The sequence below is a fragment of the Suncus etruscus genome, chromosome 14 (genome assembly GCF_024139225.1).
Source record: "Suncus etruscus isolate mSunEtr1 chromosome 14, mSunEtr1.pri.cur, whole genome shotgun sequence".
NCBI lineage: Eukaryota > Metazoa > Chordata > Mammalia > Eulipotyphla > Soricidae > Suncus > Suncus etruscus.
This window is the reverse complement of record NC_064861.1, coordinates 18881338-18902500: the sequence shown is the minus strand read 5'-3', so window position 1 is coordinate 18902500 and position 21163 is coordinate 18881338. Positions and strand designations below refer to the sequence as shown.

At 38.3% G+C, this 21163-nt stretch overlaps 1 protein-coding gene across 1 annotated transcript in view; it reads right to left on the bottom strand.

The window, feature by feature from the left end:
• PRELID2 (PRELI domain containing 2) overlaps positions 1–21163 on the bottom strand; it is a 92687-nt gene that overhangs the window by 29680 nt on the left and 41844 nt on the right. The window contains exon 5 of the mRNA XM_049786962.1: positions 207–312. Within this exon, the coding sequence (XP_049642919.1) occupies positions 207–312 (106 nt within the window). The remainder of the gene's footprint in view (positions 1–206; positions 313–21163) is intronic.

Sequence of the window (21163 nt, the reverse complement as noted above, 5' to 3'; positions counted from 1 at the left end):
AAAAAAAAAAAAAAAAGACAGTGCAGTAGATAGCGCATCTGCCATACTTGCAGCAAACACTGAAATTGGTCATTTTTAAAGGAAATTATTTTTACATTGACTTATTAATTCGTTTTTCTCTATTCATGATCAATTTATTTAGTAACCTCATGGGAATCTCTCGGCTTTCTGAAAACTAGTGTTAGTTTAAAGTAAAAATAGCTTACCTTCTGTGCTCCCTGTCTTAAAAATGTGCTAGCAAAAGTTTCCAAAATGCAGTTGAAAAAACCAGCCCCTGTGATAGAAATTCTGCCTTTTTGGATGAACTCAGTCCTATAAAAACAAAAATATGGGTACAAATGTCATTAAATTCAGAGATATTATTATAATCAGTATAAAATAGTATATAAGTTAATACTTTCATATATGCACAAACTATTTTGTTAAAAAAGAGTTTCTGTCACATAAATAATCATCTTATTAAATTAAAAATGCTATTTCAAGTTCCTAAGAGGGTAGATTTAAAATTTCTTATGTTCCCATCCAAGATATTGTTGTTATGTAAAGTGATGAATGTGTTACCTAACCTTATTGTGGCAATCATTACACAACATGTAAGTAAACCAAACCATTATGTTTAATACATTAAACTGACACAAGATAGATTATCAATTACATCTAAAAAATATAGGGGAGCAAAAAATTATATGGGTGAATTATTCTAATTAGAACAATTATACAGGGAACAGGATAGTTAGTCATACATTAAAAATTTTGATATAAGATTGTGGCAGTCAGAACTTCGGTATGTCTCTAGCATATTGCTCTATTTTGACCCACAGTAAATAAAGATAACATGATATTAAAATATTACATGGTTGAGGCCGGTGAGGTGGCGCTAGAGGTAAGGTGTCTGCCTTGCAAGCGCTTGCCAAGGAAGGACAGTGGTTCGATCCCACGCATCCCATATGGTCCCCCCAAGCCAGGGGCGATTTCTGAGCGCTTAGCCAGGAGTAATCCCTGAGCATCAAATGGGTGTGGCAAAAAAAAAACAAAAAAAAATTTTTAAAAAAATATTACATGGAATTCCCATTCCATGGCAACTATCCAAAGAAAACTAAGCTATTGCTTTGAAGATATATGCACATTTACGTTCACTGTAGGACTATTTATAGTAACTCAAATCTAGAAGCAACCCAACTTCCAACATTAGATGGCATCATGAATAAAGAAAATGGTGTTGTGTATACATGATGAACTACCATTCAGGTAAAAAAAAGATAAAATCTTGTCTACTGCTACAACATGGATCGAGATAAAAGGGATTATGCTAAGTGAAACAAGTCAGAAGACAGTGACAAATACCAAATGAGCTCCCTTATATGTGTTATATGAACAACGCAAGTGAATGAATACTATCCAATGATAACAAACCCTTGGACTCTGAAATAAGTCAGAGGGAGAGAGACACAAACTAGTCTCATTCATCTATGGGTTTTACGAAAAATAAAAGACATTATTTTAATAATGCTCAGAGATGAGGGCAGGCAGGACTGACTCACGATATGAAGCTCATCATAAAGAGTGATGAGTGCAGTTAGAGAAATAACTACACTAACAACTACCATGGCAATGTTAATGAGTGAGAGAAGTAGAAGTAGAATGTCTCAAATACAAGCAGAGAGTGGGGAAAAGGGAGTTGAGGGGCATTGGTGTGGGAATGTTGCACTGATGAATGGGGGTGTTCTGTTTATGACTGAAAACCCAACTACAATCATGTTTGTAATCATGGTCCTTAAATAAAAATATTATAAAAAAGAAGTTAATAAATAAATAAATCTTTAATGAATAAAGATGATAGAATAAAGATGACAGTTTCTGAAACACAACACACACACACACACATTAAATATTAGCCACCATCACTAAAGAGGGACAGAGAAAGGAAAGCCAGAAGCAAGGAATGGTTTCTTGAATCCTTGAGTCGAGAAGGAGAAGGAAACTGATTAGATGTATACTAATTATATGTCCCATTTAAAGTATTAATATCTCCCTTTCATATAAAAGTTTTATTATTATTATTTATTATTGTTTGGGGTCATGTGGTTACAATAGTGTTATTAGAGTTTAAAGTTTTAGTGTTAACGTACATACTTTCAATCACTGAAGCAACCAGAGTCCATCAATCTGGTAATATTACTTCTAGTCTACCTCATTATTTCCTCATTCACCATACTACCCCTTACTCAGTATTCTCAGTTCTGTAGTCCAGGACCAAGGGTTTGTTAACATCTAATACTATTTCCTTGCCTTTTTTTCTCTGTAAATAAAGATAAGTGAGATCATCTGTATATTTGTCCTTTGCCCACTGGTTTACTTCACTTAACATGATACCCTCCAGTTTGAACCATGTTGAAGTATACTGAATGAGTTCATTCTTCGGCATGGTTGCACAGAATACTATGGTGTGTGTATCACAATTCTTTATTCATTCACATGTTGTAGGACATCTGGGTTGTTCTATATTCTATAACAAAAGAGTGTGCATGTATCTTGTCAAATTAATGTTTCTGTGTCAGGGTACATGCCAAGAAGTGAAACTGCTAGATCACATGGGAATAATTGTTTTTGATAAATCATTATACTGTTTTCCACTAATATTGAACCAGATAACATTCCCAACAACAGTTAATGAGGCTTCCTTTACACCATACCCTCACGTAAACACTAAAGAAAGTCTCTTCAACAAATAAGGTTGGAAAAATTGAATACACACATGCAAAATAATAAAATTTGATTTATATTTCACACCTACACAAAAGTTAATTCAAAGCAGATTTAAGGAGCCTGAGAATTCACAAACTATGTTGTTGAAAACATAATTAGAACACTCTAGGTCTTGAACCTCAGAGGCATTTTCTAAATTTGATCTGTTCGCAAAGATAACAATACAACAATAAACAAGTGGGACTTCTTTTCAATTTCAAAATTTTCATAAAACAAAAGAAGCCAAAAGCCAAAATTAAAGATGCTCTATCAGATACAAAAATACATAATACATCACATAAGGGCAGATATCTAAGACTCACAAATGTCAACAACAAAAACCTAATTACCCTATCCAAAAACAGAATTCATGAACAAACATTTCCACAAAGATATCTGAAGTTGATAGAAAAAAAAAAAAAAAGAAATAGCCGGCTGTGGCGGTTGCCAGGTGGAGTACTGATTGTTCTACCTGCAGAGACTCTGCCCTGCTGTGCTTCTCCTGAGGAAACTGAGGACCTGAAGGGAGCTCTGCCCTGTGCTTCTCTGTCTTTCCTGAATTCTTGAAGTTCTCCTCAGAGCCCTGGGAAGCGAACCCCCAAAAAACTGCATTCAGAAGCTGCACAGCAAGCAAGTGAGTGAGTAAGAAATGGCTGGCTGTGGGGATTGCCAGGTGGAGTGCTGATTGCTCTACCTGCGGAGACTCCGCCCTGCTGTGCTTCTTCTGAGGAAACTGAGGACCTGAAGGGAGCTCTGTCCTGTGCTTCTTCTGAGGAAACTGAGGACCTGAAGGGAGCTCTGTCCTGTGCTTCTTCTGAGGAAACTGAGGACCTGAAGGGAGCTCTGTCCTGTGCTTCTTTGTTTTTCCTAAATTCTTGAAGCTTTCCTCAGAGCTCTGGGAAAGGAACCTCCAAAAACTGTCACCGAGAGGCCCCAGAAGAGTGAGGCCTCTCCCCTTCGCTTCGCTGCCGCGCACTCTTTCTAACCAACAAACCCAACCACAACACACACAGGAAAAAAATACACTACTAGCGTGACAATGGAGAAAACTCACAGGCAAACACCATGCACAGAGAATAAAGATAATAGCTTGGATGACCTAAAAAATTCAAACCATCTGATTAACCTCTCGGATAAGGAACTTAAAATAGCAATGTGGAAGATGTTTGTAGAACTCAAAGAAAGCATAGATCGATCTGAACAGAACACAAAGACAGAAATCAGAAAACTCCAAACTGAAATAGTAGATCTGAAAAACACAGTAGCTCAACTTAAAACCTCAGTGGATGGCCTCGACAGCAGGGTAACAGCAGTTAAGGACAGAATTGGCGTGCTGGAAGATGAGATGCAGAAACACTCAACACAGCAGAAGAAACTGAAAAAGAACCTTAGGACAAATGATCAGGCAATGGAAAAAGTACTCGAGGAATGCAAACAGATGAAAATATAAGTCTTTGATAAACTCAACAGAAACAACATGAGAATCATCGGAGTCCCAGAGGCCCAGGTAGGAGATCTCCAGGAAGAATCAACCGTCAAAGACATCATCAAAGAGATACTCCCGGAGTTAAAGACTACATGCAATCAAATCCTGCATGCCTAAAGAGTACCAGCTAAAAGAGACCCAAAGAAAAACACCCCAAGACACATCCTCATTACAATGACAAATCACACAGATAGAGATAGAATACAGAAAGCAGCAAGATCAAAAAGAAAAATTACATTCAAAGGAGCATCCCTAAGACAGCAGACATGTCACAAGAAACTCTCAAGGCCAGAAGACAGTGGTGGGATATTGTGACAAGACTGAATGAAATGAATGCCTCACCGAGAATACTGCACCCAGCCTGACTCTCGTTCAGGTTTGAAGAAAGGATATATAGCTTCATGGATAAACAACAGATCAGAAACTTCACAGATGAAAAACCAGCCTTAAAGGAAAAACTGACAGGTCTACTTTAAGACAAGAGAGATCAACAAACACAGCAAACTTATCTACAAAGATGACATTAAATCCTATGACAATCATCTCCCTCAATGAAATGGACTAAATTCACCAATTAAAAGACACAGAGTGGCAAAATGGGTCAAAAAGACTAATCCAACCTTCTGCTGCCTACAAGAAACACACTTGAATACTCAGAACAAACATAGACTCAAAATCAAAGGCTGGAGAAAAATCATCCAAGCAAACAACACCCTTAAAAAAGCTGGGGTGGGGGGCCAGGAAGGTGGCGCTAGAGGTAAGGTGTTTGCCTTGCAAGCGCTAGCATGGGAGGGACCACGGTTCGATCCCTCAGCGTCCCATATGGTCCCCCAAAGCCAGTGCCGATTTCTGAGCGCATAGCCAGGAGTAACCCCTGAGCATCAAACGGGTGTGGCACAAAAAAAAAAAAGCTGGGGTGGCCATATTAATATCTGATGACAACAACTTTATACTCAGAAAAGTGGTAAGGGACAAAGATGGACACTATGTACTAACCAAGGGATATGTGCAACAGAAAGAAATCAGACTATTAAACATATATACACCCAATGAGAGACCAGCAAATTATCTAATAGTTACTGACAACTCTGAAAGAAGACAACAATAACAACACAATAACTGTGGGAGATCTCAACATGGCCCTGTCAACACTTGATAGGTCAACCAGACTGAAGCCCAACAAAAACATACTAGCCCTGAAAAGAGTAATGGAAGAAAGAGGACTAGTATATATATTTAGGACAGTCCATCCCAAAAAACCTGGATACACATTTTTCTCCAATGTATATGGGTCATTTCCAGGATAGACTACATGCTGACACATAAAACATACCTCCATAAAATCAAGAGGATAGAAATCTTGCAGGCTACCTTTGATGACCACAAGGCTCTGAAATTAGATGTGAACTACAAAGGCACACAAAAGAAAAAATTTAACAATTGGAAATTAAAAACCCTGCTACTGAACAACCAGTGGGTCAGAGATGCAATCAAAGAGGAAATCAAAACTTTCCTGGAAACAAATGACAATAAAGACACAAATTGCCAGAATCTATGGGACAGAGCAAAAGTGGTCCTGAGAGGAAAATTTATAGCTCTACAAGCACACATCAATGAAATGGAAAACCAAAAAACTATCCAAGAGATCAATGAAAGCAGATTTGGTTCTTTGAAAAAATAAACAAGATTGATAGACCATTGGCAAAACTTACAAAGAAAGAGAAAGAAAGAGAGAGAGAAAACCTGACAACCCATACTAGAAATGAAAAGGAGATCACGACAGATATTGCAGAGATCCAAAGGGTAATTAGAGACTATTTTGAGAAACGTTATGCTACTAAACATGAGAACCTAGAAGAAAAGGAAAAAAAACTTGGACACTTATAAACTTCCACATTTATTAAGTAAAGAGGATGTCGCATATCTAAACACTCCCATCACTATTGAGGAAATTGAAACTGTAATCAAACATCTGCCCAAAAAGAAAAGCCCAGGCCCAGATGGATTTACTAATGAATTCTTTCAAATCTTTCAAGAGGAGCTACTACCAATCCTAGCCAGGCTCTTCCATGAAATTGAAAAAACGGGAACACTCCTAAACAGCTTTTATGAAACCAACATCACGTTGATACCAAAACCAAACAGAGATGCTGCCAAAAAAGAAAATTACAGACCAATATCCCTGATGAATGCAGATGCAAAGATCTTCAACAAAATCCTGGCAAATAGGGTCCAATGCATCATCAAGAAGATCATACACTACAACCAAGTAGGTTTCATTCCAGGAATGAAAGGATGGTTTAACATCCGTAAATTTATCAACATCACACACAACATCAACAACAAGAAAAATAAAAATCATATGATCATATCAACAGACACAGAGAAAGCATTTGAGAAGGTCCAACACCCATTCTTGATCAAAACTCTCAGCAAGATAGGAATGAAAGGAACCTTTCTCAATCTAGTTGAAGCCATCTACCACAAGCCAATGGCAAATATTATTCTCAATGGAGAAAAACTAAAAGCCTTTCCTCTAAATTCGGGTACAAGATAAGGCTGTCCGCTCTCACCACTCCTCTTCAACATAGTACTGGAAGTGCTTGCTATAGCGATCAGGCAAGAAAAAGATATCAAAGGAATCCAGATAGGAAAGGAAGAATTCAAGTTCTCACTGTTTGCAGATGACATGATACTCTACTTAGAAAACCCCAAAGACTCTACCAAAAAGCTTCTGGAAACAATAGACTCATATAGCAATGTGGCAGGCTACAAAATTATCACACAGAAATCAATAGCCTTTTTATACACCAATAATGATAGGGAAGAGATGGACATCAAGAAGGCAATCCAATTCACATTTGTGCCACACAAACTCAAAAACCTTGGAGTCAACTTGACCAAAGAGTGAAGGACCTATACAAAGAAAATATAAAGCCCTGCTCCAAGAAATGAGAGGACACACAAAAATGAAAATACATACCCTGCTCATGGATTGGCAGGATTAACATCATTAAAATGGCAATATTCCCCAAAGCATTATACAGATTTAATGTGATCCCCTTAAAAATACCCATGACATTAATCAAAGCAGTGAATCAAACACTTATGAAATTCATTTGGAACAATAAACACCCTTGAATAGCTAAAACACTCCTAGGGAAAAAGAAAACGGGAGGCATTACTTTCCCCAACTTTAAACTGTACTACAAAGCAATAGTTATCAAAACAGCATGGTATTGGAATAAAAACAGACCCTCAGATCAGTGGAATAGGCTTGAGTTCCCAGACAATGTTCCCCAGACATACAATCACCTAATTTTTGACAAAGGACCAAGAAATCCTAAGTGGAGCAGGGAAAACATCTTCAACAAGTGGTGCTGGCAAAACTGGTTTGCCACTTGCAAAAAAGCGAACAGAGACCCCCAGTTAACATCATGTACGAAGGTAAAATCCAAATGGATTAAAGACCTTGATATCAGACCTGATACTATAAGGTATATAGAACAACATGTCGGTAAAACATTCCATGACATTGAGACTAAAGTCATATTCAAGGAGGAAACTGCACTTTCCAAACAAGTGGAAGCAGAGATAAACAGATGGGAATACATTAAGCTGAGAAGCTTCTGCATCTCAAAAGAAATGGTGCCCAGGATACAAGAGACACCCACCGTGTGGGAGAAACTATTCACCCAACACCCATCAGATAAGGGGCTAATATCCAAAATATACAGGGCACTGACAGAACTTTACAAGAAAAAAACATCTAATCCCATCAAAAAATGGGGAGAAGAAATGAATAGACACTTTGATAAAAAAGAAATACAAATTGCCAAAAGGCACATGAAAAAATGCTCCTCATCCCTAATCATCAGGGAGATGCAAATCAAAACAATGATGAGATACCATTTCACACCATAGAGATTGGCATACATCACAAAGAATGAGAACAATCAGTGCTGGCGGGGATGTGGAGAGAAAGGAACTCTTATCCACTGCTGGTGGGAATGCCGTCTAGTCCAAACTCTATGGAAAGTGATATGGGGATTACTTCAAAATCTGGAAATTGAGCTCCCATTCGACCCAGCTATTCCACTCCTAGGGATATACCCTAAGAACACAAGAATACAACACAAAAACCCCTTCCTCACACCTATATTTATTGCAGCACTATTCACAATAGCCAGGCTCTTGAAACAGCCAAGATGCCCTTCAACAGACGAATCGCTAAAGAAACTGTGGTACATATACACAATGGAATATTATGCAGCTGTCAGGAGAGATGAAGTCATGAAATTTTCCTATACATGGATGTACATGGAATCTATCATGCTGAGTGAAATAAGTCAGAGGGAGAGAGAGAGATGCAGAATAGTCTCACTCATCTACAGGATTTAAGAAAAATAAAAGTCATTTTTGCAACAATCCTCAGAGACAATGAGAGGAGGGCTGGAACTTCCAGCTCACTTTATGAATCTCACCACAAAGAGTGGTGAGTGTAGTTATAGAAATAACTACACAGAGAACTACCGTAATCATGTGAATGAATGAGGGAACTGGAAAGCCTTTCTGGAATACAGGTGGGGGTGGGGTGAGATGGAGGGACATTTGGGACATTGGTGTTGGGAATGTTGCACTGGTGAAGGGGGGTGTTCTTTACATGACTGAACTCTAATCACAATCATATTTGTAATCAAGATGTTTAAATAAAGAAAAAAGAAAAATTAATAATTTTAAATTTCTATGTGTGTAAAAAAAGAAAGAAGTTGGTAGAAAAAGAAGTTCTAGGAACCCTCATTTATCCATGTAAACAAGGACATAAGAATAATATATGAACTAAATTTCTTTTCTGAAAACTCCAGAAACCAGTTATGAGGCTAGAGAATTCCAGTTAAGTACAACATCAAGAAGAAAAACCTGATTAACAGAATATGATGATTTACTTGTCATACCTCCCACCCTCTTAGTTAAGTGCAACAAAATTAAGAAAAACCTCTCAAGACCTCTCCCTTGAAAAGAATGGAATTTACATCTAGCATTTTGGTTTACAGGGAGTGTGAGGAGAACTACCCAGGAGACTGGTTATTCAGCAGCTTGACACAGAATGCTGAGGAAAAAAGCCTATAAATTGGATACCTGGAGACTGCTAAGAAAAAAGTCTAAAGTGTTGACATGTTACAGTACAGAGAGTCTACAGTACAACCAAGAAAAGCAAGAACATATAGGCCCTTGAGAACAGTTCCAAATCTTTTATCAGGAAAGTTAATTATACTCATAAGCCCAGATAAAATACATATTCAGAAAAAGGTTGAAAGACCCAAGAATTACTAGTGAGGGTATTTTAAAAGTCTTCCTCTGTATGAAGCAATCTATAAAGACTGGGAGAACTGGGTGTCTTTCCAAAGGCATGTATCTTAACAGAAGATCACAGAGTATTATGCAACAGGAGCACATAGCTCAATGAAATAAACAAAAAATAATAAAGATGTAAACAATCATTTAAAAAAGAGATCTATTAATTATCTGACAAAAAATTTTACAATGACCATATTAAAGATCCTCAGTGAGCTAAGAAAATATAGATAGACAACTAAACAAAATCAGTAAAATGATTAATCAACAAAAGGAGAATATCAACATTGAGATTAAAAACTAGACAAAAAAACATAAAAGATAGTATTTAAAGTATGTAATCATTGAACATTTAAAACCACAAAAAGGGATTCAACAGAAGACCTAAGCAAGTAGAAGAATGATCAGAGAGCTTGAAGATGAGTCATTTGAAATTACTGAGTAAAACAGCAAAAATAAAAAGAAGAGAACCTTAGAGATATAGTGGGAAACATCAGGTAGCTCAGAGCAAACACTTGGAAGTACCATAGAAAGAAAAGAGAAAAGGCATCAATAAATCTACTTGTAGAAATAATGGATGAAAACTACCCATATATAAAGAAGACACAGACATTCAAAGTTAAATTATCAGCTAGGTTAACTATCACATCAAAATTTATTATAAACAAACCATAAAGTCATAAATGAGAATTTAGAAAGCAGGGGAAACAAAGTGATTTATCACATATACAGGAGCTCAGAAATTTTATTTTTAGAAAAACAATAGGACAGAAGTTGAAATGGTATTTACAAAATACTAAAGGATAAAATCCTGCAAACCAAGAATACTGTATTAGCAAAACTACCCTTCAAATAATGAAAACAAAGTTCAGAATTTGGGGCTTGCCTTGCACAGAGTCAACCAAGGTCAGAACAATCCCTGATACCACATATGGTTCCCAACCCCCATCCAGGAGAGATCTCTAAGCATCAAGCCAAGAATGGAGATTAAAAAAAACTACGAATTATGGCCCCAAAACAACTTGCCAAATAAAAAAATGAAAGAGTTCATCACCACAATAGATTTTAATTATACTTAGCACATCATTCAGTTCAACATAAACTGACATAATGGCTTTGACATGTTAAGACTCTCACTGAGTGCTAGAGTCTCACAGGTAAGGAGGCATTTTCTGCCTATTTTCTGCCTATTCTCACTGAGAATAGTAAAGGATAAATATACAAGCAGTGACTATCACATCAGCAAATCAACTCATCAAGAGGGTAATCACAGGCCCAGACAGTGTGCATGAAGGAAACAGCAGGTGCATAAGTGGACAGAGGAGATAATAAGAGATGAAGATAGAAATACTTCCTCAAAAAATGAAAAAAAGAGAAAGAAATAGTTCCCCAATCTTCTTATAGTTCTATGGAAATATGATGATAAACACTTTCCTTTTTATGTGCTTTAAGGGTGTCTCTATGTTTAATATAAGACTATTCACTAATACTAAGAAATATTAGAAAAATATGAATTCCCTGAGCTGCTAATTTGATGTTTAAAAACTAGTTACAATGTCCATTAGAATTTCTCTCTAATAGCAGTAGTCACTACATAGAAATCATGCACACAGTAAACAGGACATCTGCAAAATGAGAGAGACAGAGAGGAGAGAGAGAATATGAGAGAGTCTTAAACAAGCCAACATAAATACTAGGCAAATAGTGCAGGTAAAGCAATTTCCACCTCTCAGATTTAAGCCTATTTAAAATGATTTGCTCATGTAAAGCTATATCCTGGTGACACTAATCTTTCCTGTCTTTATTCCATATTATTCAGAATAGAATTTACAGTAACATTAATATTTAAAAGTAAAAGTTGAGCCATCTCATACTCTTGGGATATACACTTTTCAGTCCTCAAGGCAAGTTTAGATAAGGGATTAATAAAAAAACTGTTACATCACATTCTAATCAATATTCACTTCACTACTTTTGGGAGAAGTAAGAGCTCAGAAAAGCACTTCTCAGGTTTTCTCCCGCATAGCAAAGAATAAGAAGGCAGTGAGGAAAAATCGTGCGCTTGTCATCAATAAGATGAGTTTATCCTATTGTACTTAAAGACTGCTGGAAGAAAACACTGCACTTTTTCTCAATAAGTCACTGACAAAGCACGTCAGATATTTCTTCTTACTGAGTGTCACTAAGTAAGTCTTGTGTGTTAGATAAGCTTCCATCTAATTTCCTATATAACATATTTCCGGTTACAGAACAATATACCTTCATTCCAGCTCTTCAAACATTTTTTAAGGCTGGAGAGATAGTACAAAGAGTACAAAGATAAGGAATTTGCCTTGTATGCAACTGGCCCAGGTTCAATCCCTATATGTTCCCTCAAGCCTTCCAGGAGTGATCCCTGAGCACAGAACCAGGAATAAGCCCAAAGCACAGCAGGGCATGGCCCAAAATATCGAAGAGAAATAAAGGATTGGATGGGAAAATGAAGACAGCTAAAAAATGATTACATATCGCTCATACACACAGTAAACAGGAGATCTGCAAAACAAGAGAGAGAGAGACTTATCTTAAACAAGCCAAAACAAATTGGCTATCCAGGCAGAATTTCCAGGCATTAGAATTGTAGATATTCTTTTATACTTTTACTTTTACTGTGTTTTATATAATCAATGTATTACTGAGCAATCACCAGAATATTTATAAGGTAATAAGGATCATTTTATATAGTTATTCTTTAAAATGTTCTATGCTGCTAAAAAATCACTTTCAGCAAAGGTACATGCTCACTTCTGACACTTTTTTTTTTTTTTTTTTTTTTTTTTTGTGGTTTTTGGGTCACACCCAGCAGTGCTCAAGGGTTTTTCCTGGCTCCAGGCTCAGAAATTGCTCCTGGCATGCACGGGGGACCATATGGGATGCCGGGATTCGAACCGATGACCTTCTGCATGAAAGGTAAATGCCTTACCTCCATGCTATCTCTCCAGCCCCTACACTTTTTTTTTTTAAACTCTCCTTATCTACCTTCTTGGCTTTCCTTTTCCTACAGTATTATCTAACCTCAATCCTTTATGCCTTTTGTCCTAAGACTTGCTCCAACTCCCAAACTTTCACTCAAGAGACATCATGTGGAAATCCCAGTTCAAACCTGTCCACCCATTTTGGTCCTCTGAATGCTAATAGTAATGATCCCTGAATGCAGAGCCAGGAGTAAGCCAATGGCCCAAAAATGAAAAAAAAAAAGTTTTAGAGAGCCAGAGAGATAGTACAATGTGTAAGGTGCTTTCCTTGAATGCAAAGGACGCAGTTTTAATCTCCAGTATCACAGATGGTCTCCTTACCACTGCTAAAAGTGATTTCGGAGTGCAGAGTTAGGAATATCCATGAGCATTGCCAGGTGTAACTCAAAAATAGAACCCAAAAAAGAGAGAGAGAGACAGGGAGAGACATAAAGATATCACTAACTTTCCTATTTTTGTCTCGTATATCTGTTTAGCCCTTAGGAAGGACTATCACATAATATTCTATATTCAGTGTCATAATGAATTCTCCAAAATACTGGATAGCGAGGGTATCAAACATATTTTACTCTAAGGTTACTTCCCTATAGTTCCTCTTTTACACATGATATATGGTATAGTTAAACAATTTGGCTATCGTTGCATGGTTTAACGTATTCAAATTCATTATTTACCACCTCAAAACTGTGGTCCTCTCTTAGCTAATGGCACAACAGTCCTCCTTGCCAATGGGATTAGAAATCTGAGCAATATTTTATGTAATTCTCTTTCTAATTAGTCCAAACTTTCCATCATTTACTAGACATGGGAGGGTTTTTTATTGTTATTCTAATATCCCTCAAAAGTCAAAGTCAAAGCCCCTCTTGCTACTGTTACTCTTGGGTTCAGTACAGCATACTGTAAAGCAGATCTGCACCCCTCACAAATTTTCCTTGGGGTCATTATCTCCCTCATATACTCCCTAGAATCCACAAAAACTCAAAGTCAGCATCCAAAGCACACACCCCTCTTGTCATTGAATGCTCAGTGTTTGCTAAAATAAAGGATAGTGCCTATGTGCTCAGGTGAAACTCATCTATATTGTTTCATGTATCTAATGCTTGTCAAGTTTCATCACAATTCTATTGTTTAAAAACACTACAAATTCCACACTATTAAAGATAAACATTTAATATGGAACTCATTTGTGGCTTTTACTAACAGGACTAGAAGGAAAATATTTATATTGATATTTATCATGAACCCAGGAACATAAGTGCGCAAGTGTCTCTAAAGTATCTAGCTGTCAAATATCTGAACCATAGTCATGTAGTCTTAACTTCAGTAGACAATGTCAAATGGACTCGATAGTTGTGTGTTTATTTTTACTTACTGCATTTTCAATTCCAATGGCAATAACTAACACATGGTGGGAATTCAAAAATTCAAAAAAAAAAATCCAAAAATGGCCCAGCTCCTCTACCAAGCTCCAAAAGAAAATAATGGCCACCAACTCATCCCAGGTCCTCTGGTCAGGGGCATTCTTAGAATGGATGGGGGGCGGGGTGGATGGAGCAGTGGCACAAGCTATAGAGCGTTTGCCTTGCATGCACTAACACAGGATGGACTGTGGTTCGATCCCCCCCAAGTCCCCCAAGCCAGGAGCGATTTCTGAGCAAATTGCCAGGAGTAACCCCTGAGTATCTCAGGGTGTGGCCCCAAAACAAAAACAAACAAAAAAGAATGGATGGGGTCAGATTCCCCTTACTGCCTGAAGCCATAGCAGCCCAGCATCACACCCTCCACCCTCTAACAGAAATAACTCCATGACTAAACTTTGAACTGCTGAGTCACCAAATTTGTTTCAGACCTTTAGATCCTAGACTGTGCGGCTGCAAGAGACCAAAACCCTCAAACATTTTACAGACATGTCAGCCCAGTAGTATCACAGAAAATTTGAAAAAGAAAGTTACATAGAGATCTACCATGCTCAGTGAGCCTGAACAATAATACAGATATCTCAACTAGCACCAATCACAGCTCATTAAATCCTTAGACCAGGGATATATACTTAGGAATATATACTTAGGCCAGGGATACTATAGCCCTCCAGGTATGTATCCAGGCCCCTAGCTATTTTTGATGATGATGCCTATCCTGCTTAGTAGTCAACTAATTTGTCCAGGGCCACAGTGCTCAAGTGTGGGATATGTGCTGCGCTCTCTGACTCCCCATCTTCTCTCTGTCTCAAGTTCTCTTCTCAGTCTCAGACAGGAGTCCTCAGACTAGGGCCTGCAAGCCACTATTGTTCATAGTGTTTTTTAAACTGTAGTTTGGCCCGCCAAAGATCTGAGGGACAGTGAACTGGCCGCCTCTTTAAGAAGTTTGAGGACCCCTTCCTTAGACATTGACTTTAGTAATACAATGGAGAGATGTAACAATTATTTCATCTTGAGCTCTGTTCTTCTTTTTCTGTTGTAATAAACAATATGAAATAAATTTGGGTTTGCCTGAAAGGGGGAGGGTTAGGATTGTGAGTGGGAAATTGGGGACACTGGTGAAGGAAAGGTCACACTGGTATTTGAACACTTAACACTATTATGAACAACTTGGTAAACATGGTATTACAATAAAAAATGCATTATAAACTAAAGGAGGGAGAGGAAAGAGCGTAAGTAAAAACAAAATAATAGTTTGTTTATTTTTTTTTTACTGTTTCTCCAAACTTTTTAGAAACTAGAATCCAAATGTCTCAAAAGTTCCAAATGCTCAGTAGGGGGCAGCCTTCACCTGGCTGAGATAAGAGTTTAAACAGTGGAGCTGGAGAGATAGTGAAGCGGTAGGGTAGGTTTTCCTTATATGCTGAAGGACGGTGGTTCCAATCCTGGCATCCCATATGGTCCCCTGAGCCTGCCAGGAGCGGTTTCTGAGCGTAAAGTCAGGAGTAATCCCTGAGCGCTGCTGGGTGTGACACAAAAACAAAAACAAAAACAAAAAAACAAAAACAAAAAGTTTAAACAGTCTCCTAAAAATAAAATACTAAGAGGAGGCCCAATCACTCAGTGCTCATATCTGCTTCACATCGATGTCTCTGTCTAGGGGTGGACATAATTCATCACAGACACAATGGAATCACAACAGAGAAAAAATGCAGCTCAACTCTGGAAACCCTTGTGAATGAAAATAGCTCTTTACAAAATTAGTCTCTTATTTTTGACCCCCTTAAGAATGTGTTTCCTCTAGGATTTAAGTTGAGAGAAAATGCAGATCAGGAACTAATCCTAAAGGCACACAGTCACCAACTCTAAATTCTCAAAAAGGCAGTTTCCAGGAAACTAAAAGGTCCTAATGAGATCCTGTCCCAGAATTATTGACTAGTTAGGTATGGCAACTCTTGCCTAATTGTTTTCATGATGGAAATTTAATTAAAGTGTAGTTGAGAGAAAGAGAGTAAAGGATTCCACATTTCTTCTGGTAATGACATTTCAATTCTAATCACGATGTTTGGGGAATTCTCCTGTAACTACATAGAGGTGTATCCCAAAGGCCAAGCCAGGTCTGCAGATCCAACTGCCCACCCTCTCCTATTTAACTGCCCCCTCTCTTCATTCAGTTCAGAGTGAAAATATGTGCATTCAACACATCAGAATTTTGCAAAAAGGAAGCAGTTATTAGTCTTTACACACACACTCATACAGACACTCACACACACATATGTATAAATACAATCAGAGATCAAGATAGATACAGACACACATATGCATAAAGGTGCTTTCCAGAGTCAGATGTTAAACATTCCCATCTCATCTCATCTCTACACACAACAGGCATATGGCAAGGCAAGTTCCTTAAGTCTGTGAAAATAGTCTCCTCTGTAAACTGGATATAGTAATAATAATAATAATTATAATAAATTACTATCCTGTAGCCAAGGATAAATAAGTAATATGTGTAAAGGACTTGAGGTAATGTGGATCAGCACTTAATACTTCAGTGAACACTAATTCTCATCATCATCATTACCATAATGTTATCCCCTACAACCCCATTATTTCCATTTAAAGAGAAACACTATGTCTGAGAAGACAAATGCCCACAGTCCAAATCCCACTCTAGTGAACCCCAACATCTCTGGACTTCACGGATTTCAAGGTGTCAATCAATCACTATAAATCATTGGGCAGTAAGCCCTGCCCCCCCCAATCTGGCTTCCAAAGCCTTCAGAGACCCTCCCAGCTTTCTCTTCTTTCCCACTCTGCTGCCACATCACAGGCACTGTGAGAGAGGCACCCTGCCTGACTCTCTAACCTTCTCTCCAAAACAACCCTTCAAACCCATTTCAGGAACCACTGGGTGGCTGCTGGAATTATCAACAAGCAGCAAAAAGTCCACAACAGTAAGAAATAATCAAATACTGAGACTCAACTCAAGATCCCTGCAGCCCACTGTGGGTATAATAGAGTAGAGTAACTGTCTTATATAAGTCATCTTTAAGAATTGATTATAGGGGGAGGGAAGGAAAAAAAAAGAATTGATTATCAGGGGCCAGAGAAATAGTACAGTTAGGAAGGCAATTGCCTTGCATGCAGGTTCAATCCCTGGCAACCCATATGATCCCCATAGCCTGCCAGGAGTCATTTCTGAGTGTAGAGTCAGAAATAAAGCCTGAGCACTGTCAAGTGTGGCCCGAAACCAAAATTAAAAAGAAAAATCGATCATTACTAATACGATCATCAATAATAGTGATGAACACTTAATACCAACCTTCAGCAATGCGCTGTTGAGTTGTTTAAAGACAAACATTTCATTTATTTCAAACCACAAGCCTTTGAAGCAGGTATTAAAAACCCCATTTCACAAACTTAAAAAGAAAATTCACTGAGGTGTGTTAGCTAAGGTCACACAAATGAAGTGGTAGAGTCATTATTCAGGCCCATACCATTAACTTCAGTTCACATGTCCCTTCCCTTTCAATCCTACTACCTCGAAAAATAAAATGCCTCTTGGGTGCAATTCACTGGCATCTGAAGTGGTAGAGAAAGTCTCAAAATATAAAGACTGTTCATGAACAAGCCTAACTGGCACTTCTGGGTTATTGGGCCCATTTATGCATAGAGCCCATTCAGTGCTGGCATCAAGTACTTGTGAACAACAGATAATTGTCAAAGGGTTCAACTCTCTCAAGCTGAATACTCTGTTCACTGCTTCAAAATTCTTCACCAGTTTAAAACAAAGGATTCCTAGGGCTGGAGTGATAGTAGAGGGGTTAAGAACATGTATGCATGTTTTACATGCAGTCCACCCAGTTTAATTTCCAACAGTGCAGATAGTTCCCCAGCACCAAGAGTGACCCGGAGCACCACCATGTATCCCCAAAACTAAGGATTCTGCCTTTTAATTTTTCGTGAACCCTGCTAATTATGAGAGGCCCCTCATTCCACTTACAATGGAAGTTGGAAGGACACTGTCCACTGCCATGTCCTGCAGATTTTTCTGAGATGCTCTAACATGCTCCCATTTAGTATTACAACTAACTGTATAAACATCATAACCAAGTGTGTCACCCGCCCACCCCCTCACTGTGTCCCCACTTCACTAACAGCAGCATTCATCACAAAGGAGAAAACATTTTTAGGAAATAGTGAAAGAAATCGTGAGTGAATGAAAGAATATAACAACGAAAGGCTCTATCCCAGGCTCCATACTAGGACCAGCGCAATGACCAAGACCACCAACTACAGAAGACGGATTAAAACGACAGTGAAGGAATAGAACTTCTAGAACCACTAAGAAAGACTTCATCATAAGCTCCATTCCTTGACCTGTGCAGATAATAAGATCTCTAGATACAGAGGTCTGATTGTATCACCCATGATAGACCAGATACACCATAAGGGCACAGAGGGGAGAGTAAATGAACATGCAAGGAGTCTATAGTTATTTCCATGACAGTATACTTCAAAGGTAGAGAAACCCTGTATTTCTTAGGCCAAGGGAATTCCCTTTCTAATGCCCCCAATATTTACTGTGTTTATGCAGGGGAAAAAAAAAAACCAGCACAAAATAATCTTATTTATTTATCTATCTATTTATTTTTTTGATTTCTTTGTTTTGGCTTGAATATTGAAGTTGTTGTATCCATGTTTTTTGTTTGTTTGTCTTGTTTATTTCTCTTTTTCCCCTTTTTTAGGCTCAGTTATGTTTTTATTTCAGGACCGTGGTTATTATGTGGTGCTTATCTTTATTGCTGTAGTGCTCACAGGATTTTCTATTTGATATCTTCTTTTGTATTGTTATGGTGTCTCACTTCCTTTTTCCTTTTCCTCTCTCAAACTGAAGTTGAGAGCCTCTATAAGGATTCCACCCACTTTTGGCTAATTTGATTTTTTTTTTTTTTTTTTTTTTGGTTTTTGGGCCACACCCGGTAACGCTCAGGGGTTACTCCTGGCTATGCGCTCAGAAGTCGCTCCTGGCTTGGGGGACCATATGGGACGCCGGGGGATCGAACCGCGGTCCGTCTCCTAGGCTAGCGCAGGTAAGGCAGGCACCTTACCTCGAGCGCCACCGCCCGGCCCCGGCTTATTTGATTTTTATCCCATTTTATTAGTGTTTTTTTTTTCTTCAACCAAAACCACATATCTAGAACTATCTAGTTCCACCTCTCAAATAGAGGGGGAAATATTGAAGGCTACCAAGACCAAACAGTTGCATGATTACTAAGTAGGAAGCTAGAAACAGAGGGAACCACGTATACTAGCAGTCCGGGGTGAGGGTGGGGGACATGGGATACAAGATGGGAAGATGGGAATGGGGGTGAAGGGAGGACAACTTTGGTGATGGGAATTCCCTGATTCAATGTTAATATGTACCTAAAATATTACTGTGAAAGATATGTAAGCCACTTTGGTCAAAATAAAAATTATAATAAAAAAATAAAGAGAACTCCAAAAAAAAAAAAAAGAATATAGCAAAGGTCTAGCACTCATCAGACTCGTCCTTCTTCCGGTCTTTCTTTCCCTGAGAATGTCTCTCTCACATCAATTCTAGAGGGACCCTCTTCAGAATATCATTCAACTCTGCATGAAAGCATGTCAGCTAAACGTATTTTCTAGACAACCAAACCATTATACTTAATAGGATTCACAGACACTTTGCAAAACTGAAGTTCCCAAGGAACTCCTAAATCTGCTTATGATGAGGACCTCAAGAAATTGACTACATAATCCAATCTCACTGTTCAACAGATTCATCTAGAGAACTTAAAATCTTACTAACCAGGAGCAGTCTGGGACAACAAAATTAGAAACTCAATATAAATACATGGACTTAACCTTCCCCCAGAACCATGGGCACATCTCAAAACCTAACTAATCATCAGGGAAATGCAGATGAAAAGCACAGTGAGATGCCCACAGATCTGTAGCACTGTTATCCTGAAGGTAGGACACATGTTGGCAAGTATGTGGAGAAAGGGAATTGGGGGGGGGCACTGTTGGTGGAATATAAATTGGTACACAGCTACAAAATTAAAAATCATGGGAGTTCCTAAAAATTATAATTAGAACTATCAAATGATCTCTAAGCATATGTCCTTCCAAAAAACTAAATCAAGATCTCAAACCATGCATCTAACATTCAAGTTCACTGCATTATTTGCAATAATCAAAGAGGAAACAGATTGTTTTTCAAGGGAAGAATCTGGAATAGACAATATGGAAAATACATATACAGATATGTACTCTTCAGAAAATTATTGTCTTCTTCCTGAGGGAAGAAGACACTTTATGTGTGCAGTAGATGGACCTCATGCATGGGATTGTTAAAGTGTTACCCCTCCTTCAAAGCCATATGCTAATCTCACCTGGATGGTGAGACCTACCCACAACTGGGAGGGGTCTATGATGGGTAATTGAGGGGTTACCTGGGGGGAGGGGTGAAAGATCTCACATAGGATGGATGCAGAGCAGCAGGAAAGAGGCTGCTTAGCTTAGAAGCCACACATGAAGATTAAGGTCTCGTAATAAAGCTGGACACCTCCTGAAACTTCATGTGACTGCCATGGAACATTTCTTCGCCCTTACCCTGCTACCTACAGACCCACTGGCCGAAGGGGCTACAAGAGCCAGGCTGAGCCGACAATGGCCTCACCATCCACACCACTAGGACTATATATTTAATAATTAATATAACATAAAGTAAGTCATATAAAAACCAACTATGGCATTATTTCACTTATATGTGATATTTGAGAAAACATACGCAGAAAGAACAGATTGGGGGCTGTCAGTGGTGGGGTGAGAGCTGCAAAAATGAATCAAGGAAATGAAAAGGTACCACCTTCCATTTATAAGAAAAATTAATCCTGGGATGTCATGCAGCACAGTGACTGTAATTAACAAAACTATATCGTACATTTGGAAGCTGCTGAAATAATGAATCATTGTTGTTTTGAAGAGCCCCACCAGTGTGTGCTCAGGGTTTAACCCTGGCTCTGTGCTCAAAGATCACTCCTGGTAGTGCTCAGGGAAGTATGTGTGGTACTGGAGATTGAACAAAGATTGGCTATGTGAAAGGCAATTGTCTT